The 16,768-nt window shown below is 43.7% G+C and overlaps 1 protein-coding gene across 1 annotated transcript in view; it reads left to right on the forward strand.

Moving 5' to 3' along the window:
• The window catches only part of LOC130909886 (neurogenic locus notch homolog protein 1-like), a 51,314-nt gene that overhangs the window by 25,718 nt on the left and 8,828 nt on the right, over nucleotides 1-16,768 (forward strand). Inside the window, exons 5-7 of the mRNA XM_057826817.1 lie at nucleotides 7,753-8,042; nucleotides 9,105-9,252; nucleotides 12,923-13,020. Of these exons, the coding sequence (XP_057682800.1) occupies nucleotides 7,753-8,042; nucleotides 9,105-9,252; nucleotides 12,923-13,020 (536 nt within the window). The remainder of the gene's footprint in view (nucleotides 1-7,752; nucleotides 8,043-9,104; nucleotides 9,253-12,922; nucleotides 13,021-16,768) is intronic.

The following is a 16,768-nucleotide window of genomic DNA, read 5'->3' on the forward strand; positions in this document are numbered from 1 at the left end:
TATATTAAATGCATCTTACCAGATATAAAATGACTACTACATAATCTGTGGTGATCGTTTGGTGCCCAGTTTTCTCGTCGAATTGCAGCAGTCCATCTCGCTCTCCTCTCCGGGTCTCTCGGAATACGGTAGAACTTCAAGTCTCTCCGTCTATCTTCTCTGTCACTGCAACCAACCGCCACACACGCCTTCACAATTTTGATTATTAATGTTACTGAGCAGTAACACACCATAATAGGAGGAATTTACGTAGCGGTAATGTGTAAACACGATGAGCTGACGGACAATATGGCGTGGAGGCGTGCTTGTGACGTCGTGTGAGTGGGGTCTATAGTGTCCCATTACATCTCCCATGTCTGAAAGCCATGACAAGGGTAAATCCTGCGTCACTATACAAGGGAATTTAGCCGGATATAAGTCTGAAAGGGGCTTCATGGTCCGTGTACCTTTCATTTTTCCTTCTATTTTGGAAAACAAAAAAAGAGAAAATAAGCCATTTCCATTTTTTTTTTTTTTTTTTTTTTTTAGGTGGGTTAACAAAAAACGAGAAATGACTCCTGTCTACCGAACTGGTAAAAACTGATAAGTCAATCAGGGAAAATGAGCCTTAATCCATTTTTCCATTATCAGTTAACTGAACTGAAGTCGAAAAAAAAAAAAACGCCCAATATTTATTTTCCACCAATTTCGCTCTTACAATGAGCCATGACCCAGAAGACAATGTTGTTCATCTTCTTATCAATTAAAATTATGCAGCTGCAGCATGGTTTTGTCGCTCCCTGGTGCTAATATTTAGCGTGGGTATTTCACGTCTTCGTACAATGACTTTGGATGGGCTATGCCGATTTAATATTGAAAATGAAACAGATGGCTTAGCATCTAACGAAATAGCTGCACACTTGTCTAACCATTTTGGCCCTACATCTTCTTGCAGGGTTACACGTTTGCCACCACGAAACAAAACGTACGACTCCATCCTGCTTGTCGATGAATGAGAGTGTCATTACAGCCATGTTCTGGGCTTCAAAATCGTCATATTGGCAAGTATTAGCGAAACGATAGTTACACCGACCCTTTAGCCGCTTGGACGAGTTCTAGGTTTGGTGAGCGCTATAGTAAAAAACATAATAATAATAATAATGCATTTTATTTGTAACGCACTTTACATTTGAAAAACAAATCTCAAAGTGCACATTGGCAAAAAAAGAAAATAATAAATAAAATGCAAAAGACTAAGAATAAAACAGTAAAAGCAAAACTGACACAAGCACAGATAAAATCAGATACCAAAAAGGTACCAGAGACAAAAATTTATTGAAAACAATTTACTCAAAATAACAAGACAGTTCACAAACAACAATCTACAAATAAATTATGTATATCAAATCGAGGAAATAGGAAAATATACCTTGAAAATGATCTCTTATATAATACACCTTATTTTGTCATTTCAATCACCTGTTTCAATTATTTTTATATCTTTTGTGTGTGTGTGCGTGGGGGTGCGCGTGTGTGTGTGTGTGGGTGTGTGTGGGTGTTTTGTCTGACTGGTCAGATTTTTGTCATTTAGAGTGCTCAATCTATTGTTGTTCGATTTTAAATCAAAACTAGTTTCACAATTCAGCAAAACTGAAATAGTGAAATCATCAAATGAATTTTAACAGCACCTGTTGAAATTCAACAAGATACAAAAATAATAATAGAACAGCTGTTAAACCAAAGGCATAGGTTTTTTCAATTTGTCCCCACCAACTTTTAAGTAACCTTATTTGAATTATATAATGAGTTCAATTATATCGGTCATTTAGATTGTCTTCCCATATTTTGTAAGGATAGAAGTGACCCTACCATTATATTAAGTTAATTATTTTCTTATTCAGACTTACACACACTTGCTGAATGTGCCAGTCCATTTTTTTCCCCTCAATCGCACATTTGATTGGCTAATAACTTGCATTTATTTACAATTTGTTTATTTTCTACATTATTGACTTCAAAATATTTTTATTTGCAGCCTATGCGGAATTTTTTTTCCTGATACGTTAATCATAAAAAGTTTTCATTTTTAAGCAGTACTATTTTACATGAAGGAAGCCTTCCAGTTCTGTTTATTTTTTATATACTCTGACTAAGAGGTTTTTTTTAGTTTAATTTATTTATTTAGACAGACAATTTTGAGTGGTCTTAAAGTGCATGTGATACGAAAAAGCATGTTTATTTCATAATACACGCGGTATTTTATGCTCCTGAATGATATGGACCGCTTGGATGTGTGTGGAAGCGATGGCTATATTTATTTAGTTTTTTTAATCCCGCGCCATGAAAATGAGTGACTTCCGGCTTCGGTCTTGCATTGAGGAGGAGGGCGCTGTGACGTGTACGGTAGAAGGCGTCCTCTTCACTATATAGTAAAGATACACGATAACATCGGTCACCGATAATTATCGGCCGATAATGGCAATTATGACGTCACACAGATAATCCAGATAATAAAAAAATTCAACCGATAATGCAATCCGATAATTATATACTTGATTTAGCCTCCAAATGTGCGCAACCAGAAAATTCAGCACGCCGCCTCCTCAACCCCTCCCCTCTCTGAAGCCCCTGAGGGAGGATTCAGATTCAGATTCAGAATATTTATTGTCATTGTTACAAAAAAGCACAACGAAACTTTGTTTGGAGCATCCATCCAGCTCATACAGCTAAGTTGGTAAAGTGCAAAGTGCAAACCCATAAAATAAATACCCATCAGTACCAAGTGTAAGCATTGACACAGTTTTGGACATATGTACAGCAAAGATTCAACAGCAGCATGAGGTCGTGGCAGTGCTAAAGTGCAGAGCAAAAATATACCAGTTGAAAACAGGCAAAAATCAGTGCAAAACCCAGATAAGTTAATCAAGTATAATCAAGTACAGCCTACTGGTTGTCAACCAACGGGTAAGTGTCAGGGAGGAGGAAATAGTGGATAGTGACATACTGCAACAATGCAAACCAGCTCAGAGTTATTGTTGTTGGTGGATGTGGATTATTGTCCGTAAGAGGGGGGCAGAGAGGGGAGAGGGGCAGAGTTCAGTAGCCTCACAGCCTGTGGGTACAGACTGTTGGACAGTCGTGATGTCCTGGCCTGTATGGACCTGTACCTTCTCCCTGAGGGCAGCAGGTGGAAAAGGTTGTGAGCAGGATGGTGCTGGTCTCGCAGGATGTTGTGCACTCTTCTCAAACAGCGAGTGGAGTAGATGGTGCTGATCTCAGGGAGAGTCATACCTATGATTCTCCCGGCAGCTTTCACCACGCGCTGGAGCGCCTGCTGGTCTGCCTTAGTGCAGCTGGAAAACCACACTAAAAATCCGTATGTCAGAACACTGCTGATGGCACAGTTGTAAAAGTTCACCATCAGTGGTCTGGGGATGTTAGTGCTCTTCAGCTTCCTCAGGTAATAGAGGCGTTGTTGTGCCTTGCCCACCGCTGTGGAGATGTGGTCCCCCCAGGACAGGTCCTCAGTCACTGTTACCCCCAGGAATTTGAAGCAATTTGAGGAGGAGTTGAGGAGGCGGAGTTACATGACAAGAAGTAGTTGAATATTATGGCGGCTGTTACTAAAAAAACGACGCTCTCGCTATCTGCAAAACATGTACTTCAGAAGTTCCACGAGGCAGAAAGAAAGCGTTCTCATTCAAAACCACTAACCCACCATCCATTTAAAACTGCATCACAAAGATTTTTGGAACGAATACAAGGCTGCTGCTAGCGGGAATGCTAAAGCTATTGTAAACACAAACTAAGTTAAACTACGGAGCTTGTGACGATACAGAGTCGGGTTGTTTGGGAATGCAGCCCAAGGCGGGTAGTAAACTCGTATCTAAGGCTAAAAACCGACACGACTGGAGACCGATAGTCGGCATGTAGCCGTCTTCCGACGGAGCGCGCCGCTCTGGCCGGTCTAGCAGGCCGCCGCCGCCTTGCCGTTGGCGTGGCGGGCCGAGTCCGGTCCCCCGGCTTCGGGATCTCCGGCGAACACCCCGGTTTCTCGAGCGTTCCCCCACGGCGTGCGAGCAGAGCCAGGCCCCAAATACACCGCGGCGAACCGGCCGGTGCGGGCAGATTATCCACTACAAACGTAAGCTGCCGCCGACGAGACAAGACATTATTTTATTTTTACCGAAATGACCCGTGAGCCAAAGCCCTGGATAAAAAAATAATGCAATTTATACGACCACGATTCTTCATGAAAAACATGCCAATCACATTTTCACCACGGAAATTTGGAAAAGTGATGTCCAGTAAGCAAGCTTATCATGACGGCACAGTGGTTAGATGAAAATTTAAACATGGAGAAAACAAAGTCACCCAGTCAATAATGCATTCAGTCTGTAAAATGACGAGCGGTCAGATGACTTTGTAACGCTGCCTTTATTTTCGGCTCAACAAAACTCAGGCACAAAACAACACGCACTGGGATGCGAGCGCCATCTCCGTCCAAATAGTACTGCCGTGTATCAGTTTAGCTGCTGTAAAGCAAATGTTGTGTGTGCCGCAAATGTAAACAAAGCGCTGCAGAATGGGTACATAACATCTCGCTCTTTTGAGTTAATCATTTTCACAGTGTGCAACAAAGCATATAAAATTAGCAATCACTTTTCAAATTAATTTAACTTATTTGTCTGCTCAATTACAGTCACAGTAGATAATCAAAACTTATTGGCACTTAACACTTATCAATTTTTATATGCACATTCCTGTTGTAATGAAATAACGACAATATTCTGTAGCCACAAATATTATTCAAAATCTTTCCTTCTTCCAAGTTTTTTTAGGATTAAGTATAATAATGTATTGCTTAAAATAAGGCTGTTAAGATTATTTTCAGCTAGCAATTTTTCTTCCAAGAAATCTGAGAGAAATACACTTGAAGCGCTGGCAGATAATTTCACTTATTTCCAATAGATTTACACTTAAAACTGACTAGTTTTAAGGAGGTGTGTTTTGTAGTGTATTGATGTTATATATGTTAGGAATGGCTTACTTTTAAAGGCATTTTTGTGGAACTTAGGTATTTACTCTGTAAGTAATTGTAATTGTAAAAAGTTTACCATTACACAATGTCAGACAATCTGTCATTATTTAGATGCTGGAATTGAATACTTGTTTATATTTTATGTTGAAAAAAAGAGAAATAAATGATATTTTTGCACAGTAATATTTTCTTTTGTGTATACTTTAAAATTTTACATAAATCTTTTTGTAGAATTATCGGCTTGACATTATCGGTTATCGGTTGGAATGAGGAGGAAATTATCGGTTATCGGTATCGGTTGAAAAATGTATTATCGTGCATCACTATTATATAGCGTACTGTTGTGACGAAGGATTCAGCTGATTTTGCGGATTAACACGTTTATTTTTCGCATCACGCCAGCCAAACGGCTGCAGAAAAATCATTCTGTATGAGGGAGAGGCGTATTCGCCTTTTTGGAGTTTCAAAAGGTTCCCATTCACCGTGGATATTGGCCAAAACAAGCCCGACTACTGCTGCGGGACCATATGACTTACAAGGAAATGAGTAAACATCTTGTTTAGTATTATGTCAAATATTAATACAGCTATTACTAAGTAAACACTACAAACTTTCTTTAAATAAACGACTACTTACGTTTGATCATTGATAGGCATGTAAAAAGCTCTCCTCATGCACATTAGCAGCTCGTTAGCTGCACAACAACTGCAACCACCCTCCTCCGGGGAATGAACTGTAAATTGCTCTCCACCGGGCGGTTTGCCCATCCACGAAGACAATCGACAACCTAGTCGTCATGTCAAATAATCCAGGCTAGTTATGTGTGATTTTCCGCTTGGAAGACTTTGAAACATCACTCGGTTCGCGTTAGCATGTCGGCTAGCTGTCACGCCTTTTGGTTTGTTGACATTCTCCGAAGCCGGGGAAGGGAAATGACATATGTCCGATTTAGGTGTCATAAAATATCGTTCGGGAGTAAAGTTGAAGTCGACAGTTTTGACCATTATGGAGTAATTTTGCCATGTCGTCCTGAATAAATGCATTTGTATTATTTCATATTCCATTTAGCACAAGAATGTAATTTGTCATGACCGTGCCATTTATTTAGCAATTGGGGGAAATACTTGGATAAAAAGAATATCCTGTAAAAATATTGAAGTAAAGAGACAGACAACAATGACATTTTGCAGCACTCTTCGTCGCGTTTTCCTCGTTGTGAATAGTTCCCCCTCGACGGGCTGACTGGTCCTTCTCAAGCCATTTATATAGCTATTGGGGAAAAATACTTGGATAAAAAGAATATCCTGTAAAAATATTGGAGTAGAGAGACTGAAACAATGACATTTTGCGGCTCTCTTTGTCGCGTTTTCCTTGTTCTGAATAATTCCCGCTCAAAGGGCTGAATAGTAAAACCGATGAGCCCAGTCTACCGCTGACGTCATCCACCTGTTGGGGACGCAAAAGCCCTATAATGGTAGACGTGGCTAACCGGCAGATTAAAAGACTAATTTCTCGTCATCTGCGCTTTTCCAAATTGTTGTATATAGTCGAATCGTCTCAAAATATGATTCTAATTCACATAATAATGCCATTTAAGAATTTTTTTCTCCTGTCGTATGCTCTCACGTCAAATGTTTATATTTTGCATTCCTGGATAGTTAGGAGATTATGAACAAGTCTGTATTTATTGTGCATATTAATATAAGTTACATTCAAAGATTTCAATCTAAATTTGCAAATAAAATCCAGACATTTATTGTGGAAGTTTTCAAAATGTTTGAGTAGTTTTTGAAATACAAAGGTTTGAATCGAACGGTGTATCACCTCAGCCAATACACATGAAATTTAGTACAGTATAAGTCAATATAGAATTTTTTTGCATTGAACATTTAGTCTATCAATCAATTAGGTTCATATTTGTGAGAAATGTAGCCCTGACACCCTGTTCACCCAATTTGTTGGGTTTTATTAATGTCCCATCCGTCCCCAGCAAAAAGTGTCCATGCAGTTTATGCTGTTCTATTGTCCTTCCCAATGTTGAGACCGAACCTACGCCCTTGGTTCAAACGGTTCGTTAACTTGTCCTCTGAAGAACCACCGGTTTCACTGTGCACACGGTGTACACGTTTAGTCCATCCTTTCAAAAGAAAAAAGGAAATTGCAATTTCTACCGCCACCGTCGTGAATTGACGAGGCAATCGCTTGTTGTCCAGGCGAGATATAAACACATTCGACTCGTGTGTGCTTTTCAACGAGGATCCTGTTGGATTTTTTTCTGTCCTCCATCCGGTCGATTGAGGTTCTGCCCAAATTCGTTGGCTTTACCCGACGGGAAACGAACCCCAGCCACAAGAAATCCATTTTAGTCAATAGCGCGACAAAAAAATAATACCATTAACTTCACCCGGTCACTAAGAAGGCTGCATTTCGAAACCTAAAATGACGGCTCGTCGTACCCAGTTTTACCACCAAATTGCAGATTTTCACTGTATTTTAACTTAAATTGAAGAAAATATCATTGTTGTGAGTTAGGCTAAGGTTAGCGCACGCACTCGATCACACAAATTACAATTTTCTGCTTTAATGGTGCCGATGTCAAATTACGTAGAAGCACGTGATTCTGTATGTACAGTATGAATTAGCTACAAGGTGCCCGTCGAGCAGAACGACGGCTGTACGTTCGACACCCCTGACGTACCCTATTACTAACCATTTGCGGTCGGCCTCATCAGACGGCTTGACACCACTGATGATCGCGTCGTGCAGCGGCGGCGGTCTAGAGACGGCGGCCGGTGGCGAGGAGGACGCCTCGGCGGTGGACGACTTCATCTACCGGGGCGCAAGCCTCCACGAGCGGACGGAGCGCAGCGGCGAGACGGCGCTGCACCTGGCCGCCCGCTACGCCCGCTCCGATGCCGCCAAGAGCCTGCTGGAGGCCGGCGCCGACGCCAACGCACGCGACAACGCCGGCAGGACCCCGCTGCACGCAGCTGTGGCCGCCGACGCCCAGGGGGTCTTCCAGGTCAGACCCTTCATATATATACAGAAGATATATCGGCCCGATATATTTTCCCATCGGCTGGTATATCGCCGATATTATAGGATAGGATGTTAAATGTTTGGGTGAAGATCTTTCTCAAGAAAGTCAACCGATATATCAGGCCGATATGTACAGTATAGCCTAATCACTGCTATGTTCACTCTTTGGGTGATCTTTCTGATGAAGGTCAACTTTTATGTCTCAATACGTGGACCGTCTGTGACGTCCGTATATGCATTTCTGTTATTCCCTGAAGGTAACAGAAGCAAAGCGAGTGGAAGACAGGGGAGAAGCAAGACTAAGCTGGTCTACATACGAGACACACACGTTTCATTTAAAAGATTTTAAAGTTTGTTGAAAGTTCAACAGGAAGGAAATATAATCAAGAGAAAGTGACAAAAAAAAAAATCAACCGAAAATAAACAAAATGCCCCAAAATCAATAGGAAGTCATGTGAAAATCAACAGAAAGTGACCTGCAATAAAGGCCCCAAAATCAATAGGAAGTGACACAGAAATGCTACAAAAATAAACAGGAAATTACCCAAAAATGTCTTAAAATCATATGAAGTGACTTAAAATCAAAAGGAATTGACGGGAAATAAAAAAAAAAAAGAAAAAAAAGAATATGACCCAAAATATCCGAAAACTCAAAACAGGGACCCAGAAATGTCCCAAAATCAACAAGTGACTTGAAATGCCTGAAAATTAGTAGGAAGTGACCTGTAAATGCCCCAAAATGAACAGAAACTGACCCAATAATGCCTAAAATCAACAGCGCGTGATTCTAAATCAACAGGAATTGACCGAAATTGAAAAGGAAGTGCCCCAAAATGGACAGAAATTACGCAAAATCAACAGGCAGTCACTAAATATCAACAAGTTGTGACCTGAAAATGCTCCAAACCTAACAATAGCTGACCAAAACTAAATGTCTTAGCCTAAATGATTTCATTGTCTGCCGTTGACAGCACTCGTGAGTCGTGAAAGAGCAGTAATTTCAGTTAAGGTCAGGTTAAAGTTGCAACTTGTTTGATTTGCTTAGATTCTGATCAGGAACCGCGCCACGGACTTGGACGCCCGCATGCACGACGGCACAACGCCGCTCATCTTGGCCGCCAGGCTAGCGGTGGAAGGGACGGTGGATGAGCTTATCAACTGCCACGCTGACGTCAACGCCGTGGATGATTTCGGTACCAGTAAAACATTTTTTAAAAACCTGGAAGATGCCATTTCGGGAATTTTGGGTTCTTCCTATTCATTTTTATCCATCCATCCAACCGTTAGCTCCGGGATCTTGTCACGGGGGCAGCAGCTTTAACAGCGAAGCCCAGACTCCTCTCTCCCCAGCCACAGCTTCGCTGGCAGGATCCGAAGGCGTTCCCAGGCCAGCCGAGAGACATAGTCTCTCCAGCGTGTCCTGGGTCATCCCCGGGGCCTCCCACCAGTGGGACATGCCCGGAACACCTCTTCGGGGAGGCGGCCAGGAGGCATTCGAACCAGATGCCCGAGCCACCTCAGCTGGCTCCTCTCAACACGGAGGAGTAGCGGCTCGACACCGAGTCCCTCCCGGATGACATCCCTAAGATCGACTGGTAAATGGAGAGCTTTGCCTTTCGGCTCAGCTCCTTCTTCACCACTACGGACTGGTCTGCATTACTGCAGACGCTGCACCGATCCGCCTGTCGATCTCCCGCTTCCTCCTACCCTCACTTGTGAACAAAACCCCAAGATACTTGAACTCCTCCACTTGGGGCAGGATCTCATCCCCGACCTGGAGAGGGCACTCCACCCTTTTCCGACTGAGGACCATGGTCTCGGATTTGGAGGTGCTGATCTTCATCCCAACCGCTTCACACTCGGCTGTGAACCGCTCCAGTGAGAGTTGGAGGTCACGGCTTGATGAAGCCAACAGCACCACATCATCTGCAAAAAGCAGAGATTCAATCCTGAGGTCACCAAACCGGACCCCCTCAACACTTAGGCTGCGTGTAGAAATTCTGTCAATGAAAATTATGAACAACCCTCACTGGGAACGAATTCGACTTACTGCCGGCAATGCAGACCAAACTCTGACACCGGTCGTATAGGGACCGAACAGCCCTTACCAAGGGGCTCGGTACTCCGTACTCCCAGAGCACCCCCCACAGGACACCCCGAGGCACACGGTCGAACGCCTTCTCCATATCCACAAAACACATGTAGACTGGTTGGGCGAACTCCCATGCACCCTCGAGGACCCTGCCGAGGGTGTAGAGCTGGTCCACTGTTCCACGGCCGGGACAAAAACCACACTGCTCCTCCTGAATCTGAGATTAGACTTCCGATGGACTCTCCTCTACAGCACCCATGAATAGACTTTAGCGGGGAGGCTGAGGAGTGTGATCCCTCTATAATAGGAACACACCCTCCGGTCCCCCTTAAAAAGGGGGACCATCACCCAGTCTGCCAATCCAGAGGCACTGTCCCCGATGTCCACTGGATGTTGTAGAACCGTGTCAGCCACGACAGCCCCTCAAACATCCAGAGACTTTAGGAACTCCGGACGGATCTCATCGACCCACGGGGCCTTGCCACCGAGGAGCTTTCCAACCACCTTAGTGACTTCAACCCCAGCAATCGGACAGCCCACCTCGGAGTCCCCAGACTCTGCTTCCTCAAAGGAAGGCGTGTCGGTGGAATTGAGGAGGGCTTCGAAATATTCTCCCGACCGACTCACGACGTCCCGAGTCAAGGTCAGCAGTACCCCATCTTCACTATACATAGTGTTAATGATGCACTGCTTTTTTTTTGCTTCTCAGACACCGGATGCTGGACCAGAATTTCCTCTAAGCCATCCGGAAGTCGTTTTCCATAGCCTCGCCGAACTCCTCCCATGTCTTGAGTTTTTGCCTCGGCAACCGCCGAAGCTGCAGTCCGCTTGGCCAACCGGTACCTGTCAGCTGCCTCTGGAGTCCCACAGGCCAAAAAGCCCCGATAGGCCTCCTTCTTCAGTTTGACGGCATTCCTTACCGCTGGTGTACACCAGCAGCTTCGGGGATTGCCACCACGACAGGCACCAACCACCGCCACAGCTCCGATTGGCCGCCTCAACAATGGAGGTGCGGAACATGGCCAACTCGGACTCAATGTCCCCCATCTCCCCCGGGACATGAGAGAAGTTCTGCCGAGTTGGGTGTTGAAACCCTTTCTGATGGGATTCTGCTAGACGTTCCCAGCAGACCCTCACGATACGTTTGGGCCTGCCAGGTCTGGCCAGCATCTTCCCCCGCCATTGGAGCCAACACACCACCAGGTGGTGATCAGTTGACAGCTCCGCCCCTCTCTTCACCCGAGTGTCCAAAACATGCAGCCGCAAGTCCGATGACACAATTACAAAGTCGATCATCGAACTGCGGCCTAGGGTGTCCTGGTGCCAAGTGCACATATGGACACCCTTATGTTTGAACATGGTGTTCTTAATGGACAAACCGTGGCAAGCAAAGAAGGCCAATAACTGAACGCCACTCGGGTTATGATCGGGGGAGCCGTTCCTCCCAATCACGCCCCTCCAGGTCTCACTGTCATTGCCCATGTGAGCGTTGAAGTCCCCCAGGAGAACGAGGGAGTCCCCACAGGGTGCGCTGCAGCACACCCTCCAGGGACTCCAAAAAGGGTGGGTACTCTGAGCTGCTGTTTGGTGCATAAGCGCAAACAACAGTCAGAACCCGTCCCCCCACCTGAAGGCGGAGGGAGGCTACCCTCTCATCTACTGGGGTAAACCCCAACGTACAGGCACCAAGCCAGGGGGCAATAAGTATGCCCACACCTGCTCGGCGCCTCTCACTGTGGGCAACTCCAGAGTGGAAGAGAGTCCAACCCCTCTCGAGAAGATTGGTACCAGAACTCAAGCTGCGTGTGGAAGAGAGTCCGACTATTTCTAGTCTAGCACTTCTCTGCCTCACACACCAGCTCGGGCTCAATCCCTGCCAGAGAGATGACATTCCATGTCCCAAGAGTTAGCTTCTGCAGCTGGGGGTCAGACCGCCAAGGCCCCCTTCTTTGGCTGGCGCCCAACTCCCTACACACCCGAACCCTTTGGCCCATCCCACAGGTGGTGAGCCCATGGGAAGGGATACCCACGTTGCCTTTTCGGGCTGTGCTCGGCCGGGCCCCATGGGGACAGGCCCAGCCACCAGACACTTGCCTTTGAGCCCCACCTCCAGGCCTTCAGGTCATTTTTATCATTTACTGTTATTTTGAGTGCATTTCTGTGTCACTTCCTGTAGATTTTCTGTCACTTCGTATTCATTTTGGGGAACTTCGAGGTCACTTCCTGTTTATTTTGTGTCACTTCCTGCAAATGTGGGGGCATCCCAGGGTCGCTTCCTGGACATCCTGGATAATTTCCTGTTGATTTTTGGGCATTTCTGGGTGATAGGTCACTTCCTGTAGATTTTCTGTCACTTCCGGTCGATATTCTGATTGCTTCCTGTTGATTTTCAGTCACTTCCTATTGAACTTGAGTCATTTTGGGTATCTTCTTTTTGGTCCCTTTCTGGTGTTTTTTAAGGTCACTTCCTGTTGATTTAAGGGCATTTATGGGTCACTCACTTCCTGTTAGCTTTGGAGCGATTATGGGGTCCCTTCCTGTTGATTTTAATTCCTGTCCTATTTATTTTGGGGCATTCTGGTTCACTCCCTGTGGATTTTTGGTTACATCCTATTGTTTTTTGGGCATTTGGGCCTCACTTCCTGTTCTTTTCCAATCACTTTCTGTTGTTGTTTTTTTTTTGTCATTGGAAATGAATTGGCCTTTTTTGGCTACCCACAAGAAAAGTGGTCTTCCTGTTGACAATGCTGTTTGTTCATACTCTGTCTCAGGTAAATCGGCGCTGCACTGGGCCGCCGCCGTCAATAACGCCGAGGCCGCTATTGTTCTCCTCAAGAGTGGGGCAAACAAGGATATGCAAAATAACAAGGTAGGTAATATCATAAAAAAGTAGATTTATTATGGAAAGTAGAAAATGCAATTTAGGGAGAAATTGTGTGTAGCGGAATGCTTTGGGTTTACCCCCTTAAATTTTCGGTCACTTCCAGTAAAGGCCGTAGGTTTGGTGTCAACATTGGTAGGGACCATATAACAGCATAACCTGCTGTACCCATGTACACTTTTTGCTTGAGACGGGACATTAATAGGACCAAACAGATTGGGTGAATGGGGGTCAGCGTTACATTTCTCACGAATTTGAACCTAACTAATTGATAGGCTAAATGATCAAAACAAAATACATCTGTATTGACTGATACTTACTTTCATATGTATTCTTTCAGGTGATACACCATTCCATTCAAACCTTTGTTTTCAAAAACTAGTAAAGAAACAGTTTGAAAACTCCTAGAATAAATGTCTGGATTTAATTAGCAAATTTATGTTTCAATATTTGAACATAACTCAAATTATATTAAAATACACAGTAAATACAAACTTGTTAATAATCTCTTATACGGAGCCCCCGAGTGCCAGGGTAGAAAAAAAATCATAGCTAATCTGTACCCACAATTTAGTAATCTGTGGGTAAAGTTTACTAATCTGTACCCACAGTTTACTAATCTGTGGGTACAGTTTAGTAATCTGTACCCACAGTTCACTAATCTGTACCCACAGATTACTAATCTGTACCCACAGTTTACTAATCTGTACCCATAGTTTAGCAATGACCCGGAAACAGTAGTCACCTATGTTTGGCGGGGACTCCAAACGCCGAAGGACCGACCGAACAAGCACCTGCACGTTTTGCCCTCGGCGAACAAAGGGGTTTTAAAAGGTAACTATTGCACGTTTTCTTTGGTAGCCGTACAGATTAAGCCCGGGGGGCTCCTTACACAACATGCCATATTGATTGATGACACCTGAAAGCAGTGTTGTTAAAGTGATCCTCGATTTTAAAGACATGTAGGCTCTAATAAATCACAATTGTTCTCTTGTATTAAAATATGTCGTTAGAAACACATAAAATGTTAAATCAATGGAAATATTTTATAATATTTAGTGCATATTTTGACCGATAGTTGGCGCCATGTTCTGCGGGCGCGGGGGTGATGACGTAGATGATATTTTTCCAATCGTGTAGCGTGTGTACAACAACTGTGTATTACTGGCTTAACTCGCGAAGTAAAATGCCACGATGTGCTGCTTATGGATGCAATTTCGAGTCAAATGGAAACAAGGAGAGTGATGCGAGTCTCCACAAATTTCCTGTTGACAAGAGGAGGAGAAAGGTTTGGGAAAATGCCTGTAGACAAGCAAATCTTCCCAAACAACCAAGGCTTTGTTGTCGCCATTTTTCTCCTACCGCGTTTGAGGATTTTAGTAGATGACAACTAATGAAAGATCTCACCGGAGCGGCTAGATATAAGCGCAGACTAAAACCAAATGCTGTTCCAACTATTTTCCCACACAAGAAGCCTCAGCCTGCTCGGATATCGAGTGAACGGCGCGCAATGAAGCGAGACGGACGAGACACTCTGGCCGCCCTCTTAAGCACCCAAGCCGCTCCTGTCGCTACAGCGGGAGGCGAACCTTTGGGCGTACCGCTAGTCACAGAGGAAGCTAATAATTCACCTCTACTGTCAGTTCATCAGGCAGTGTGTGTTCAGTATTCAGCTAATATGAGTGATGAGTGAGTGACTGCCACTCAAACTGATCAAAGCACGTCCAATGCAATTCATTCAATGCAACACAAATGTCCCAAACCCATTGATAATGCAATAAATTCTCATCGCCGGAATGGCATACATTTGAAGTCAAAATCCATTTTAGGGGACTCCCTCTGAAAGCTCATCGCGAGAATGGCAAGAGTGCCAAACAGTAATCAGAGAAAAGGGTGGCTACTTTGAAGATACTAGAATATCACACGTTTTTAGTTATTTCACCTTTTTTCTAAGTACACAATACACACGTGTGCATTTGTAGCAAGTTAGAACAGAATTCGCCGGCGGAAATTATGTTGGCACGTTGTGTGGTGGGGGGGGGGGTACTTTGTGAAGGGAACAGCTGGAAATAACTGTTACCTTCCGCGGGTCGCATGCCAGACAGACATTGCTATTTCTTGCAGCCTAAATGTCAATAAAACAACGCGGATTAGCTGATACTCCGCATCCTTCCCTAGCTCGCCACACATTCATGGTTTTATTGCCTTCAGTGAGAGTTTATAATGTCAATGGTCAAGAAAATAAAAAGGCACGAATGCCAATGTGTTTTGGCCTGTACTGTATGTAAAGCATACGACAGCTCTGGATGCTAACAATCTACACAATTATATTGGAATGAGTTTGATGACGCAATAACTCACCTTGAAGATCTGCTGACAAAAACCTGAGTTCTCGACAACATACGCTCTCTCGCTCCGTTGTCATCGAGATGCACTTGCCGCAAGTACACCAGAAGTTTAGCCCAACTCTTGCCTCATCAGGTATTTCTTGCTCTGCATTTCGCCTTTGCTGCTCGTCTTGTGAACGACTGACAGTGCTGTCCTGGTCTTCACTTTTCCGCTCTGGTTCAAATTGGAAGGGACGAACTGACGAGATGTTGCTAATGAATGACACGCTGAAGTCTGGCAGCGGGATTTGTGACGTCACAGCACTGCGACGTCAACAACCATGGCGAACAATCAGTTAAAATAATTTTACAAATTTTATTAAAACGAAAACATTAAGAGGGATTTAATGTCAAATTATTATAACTCATACAAAGATGTATCTTTTAAGAATTACTTGTCTTAAAACTAGAGGATCAATTTAATAACGGCGTTACAATATAACGGCGTTACTAACGGCGTTATTTTTTTCAGTAGTGGGTAATCTAATTAATTACTTTTCTCATCTTGGCAACGCCGTTACCGTTACTGAGGACGGAAAGGCATGCGTTACTATGCGTTACTATATTGGTTGAAAAGTCTGAGGGAGACGGACTCACCAAGACACAGAGCAGAGCAGGAGCGGGGAGGAGGCAAGAAAGTTGTGACGCCGAGCAAACGCGATGCTAGGTAGCTCCAATAATACATGTTGTAGCCGATAGCCGACAAACTACGCCCGCATGTTATGGTAGATATGGTAGACATGGTAGATATCACATGTACTGTATATAGATATAACTAGATGCAAAATGACAGACATGGCACTAAATGCGTTAGTAGACAGCCGCCATCTTAAAGCAGTAAGCTTTTTAGGACGGCTCTGTTGTAGAGAACCTTCCTAGCGAACCTAGGGAACTTTTTATCTAAAATATTTCTAAATCGGCAAAATCTTGACTTGAATCTATCTTTAAATCATGAAACAGTTTTTAAACTTTCATATGTCGAAAGTAGAGAGAAGGGAACTAATGCAATAACGGGAGCAATTTTAACAACTTTTAACAGTTGATTCAGGGTAAAGGGTAAATTAGGGTAAAGAATTGGGCTCGGGCCAATTGTACCAAAAACCTCCACAAATTGTTTTTTTTTTTTTTTTTTTTTTTTTTTTGAGGAAAAAAAAGTAACTATCACCAATTACTTTGCCAAGTAACTAATTACTCTTACATTCAGGTAATTGAGTTACTAACGCAATTACTTTTTGGGAGAAGTAATTTGTAACTATAATTAATTACTTTTTTTCAGTAAGATTAACAACACTGCCTGAAAGTGACATTTTAGAAGGCGGTGTTGTCGAATTTTGCTGTTAACCCAGATT

Source organism: Corythoichthys intestinalis, chromosome 21 (assembly GCF_030265065.1).
Source record: "Corythoichthys intestinalis isolate RoL2023-P3 chromosome 21, ASM3026506v1, whole genome shotgun sequence".
NCBI lineage: Eukaryota > Metazoa > Chordata > Actinopteri > Syngnathiformes > Syngnathidae > Corythoichthys > Corythoichthys intestinalis.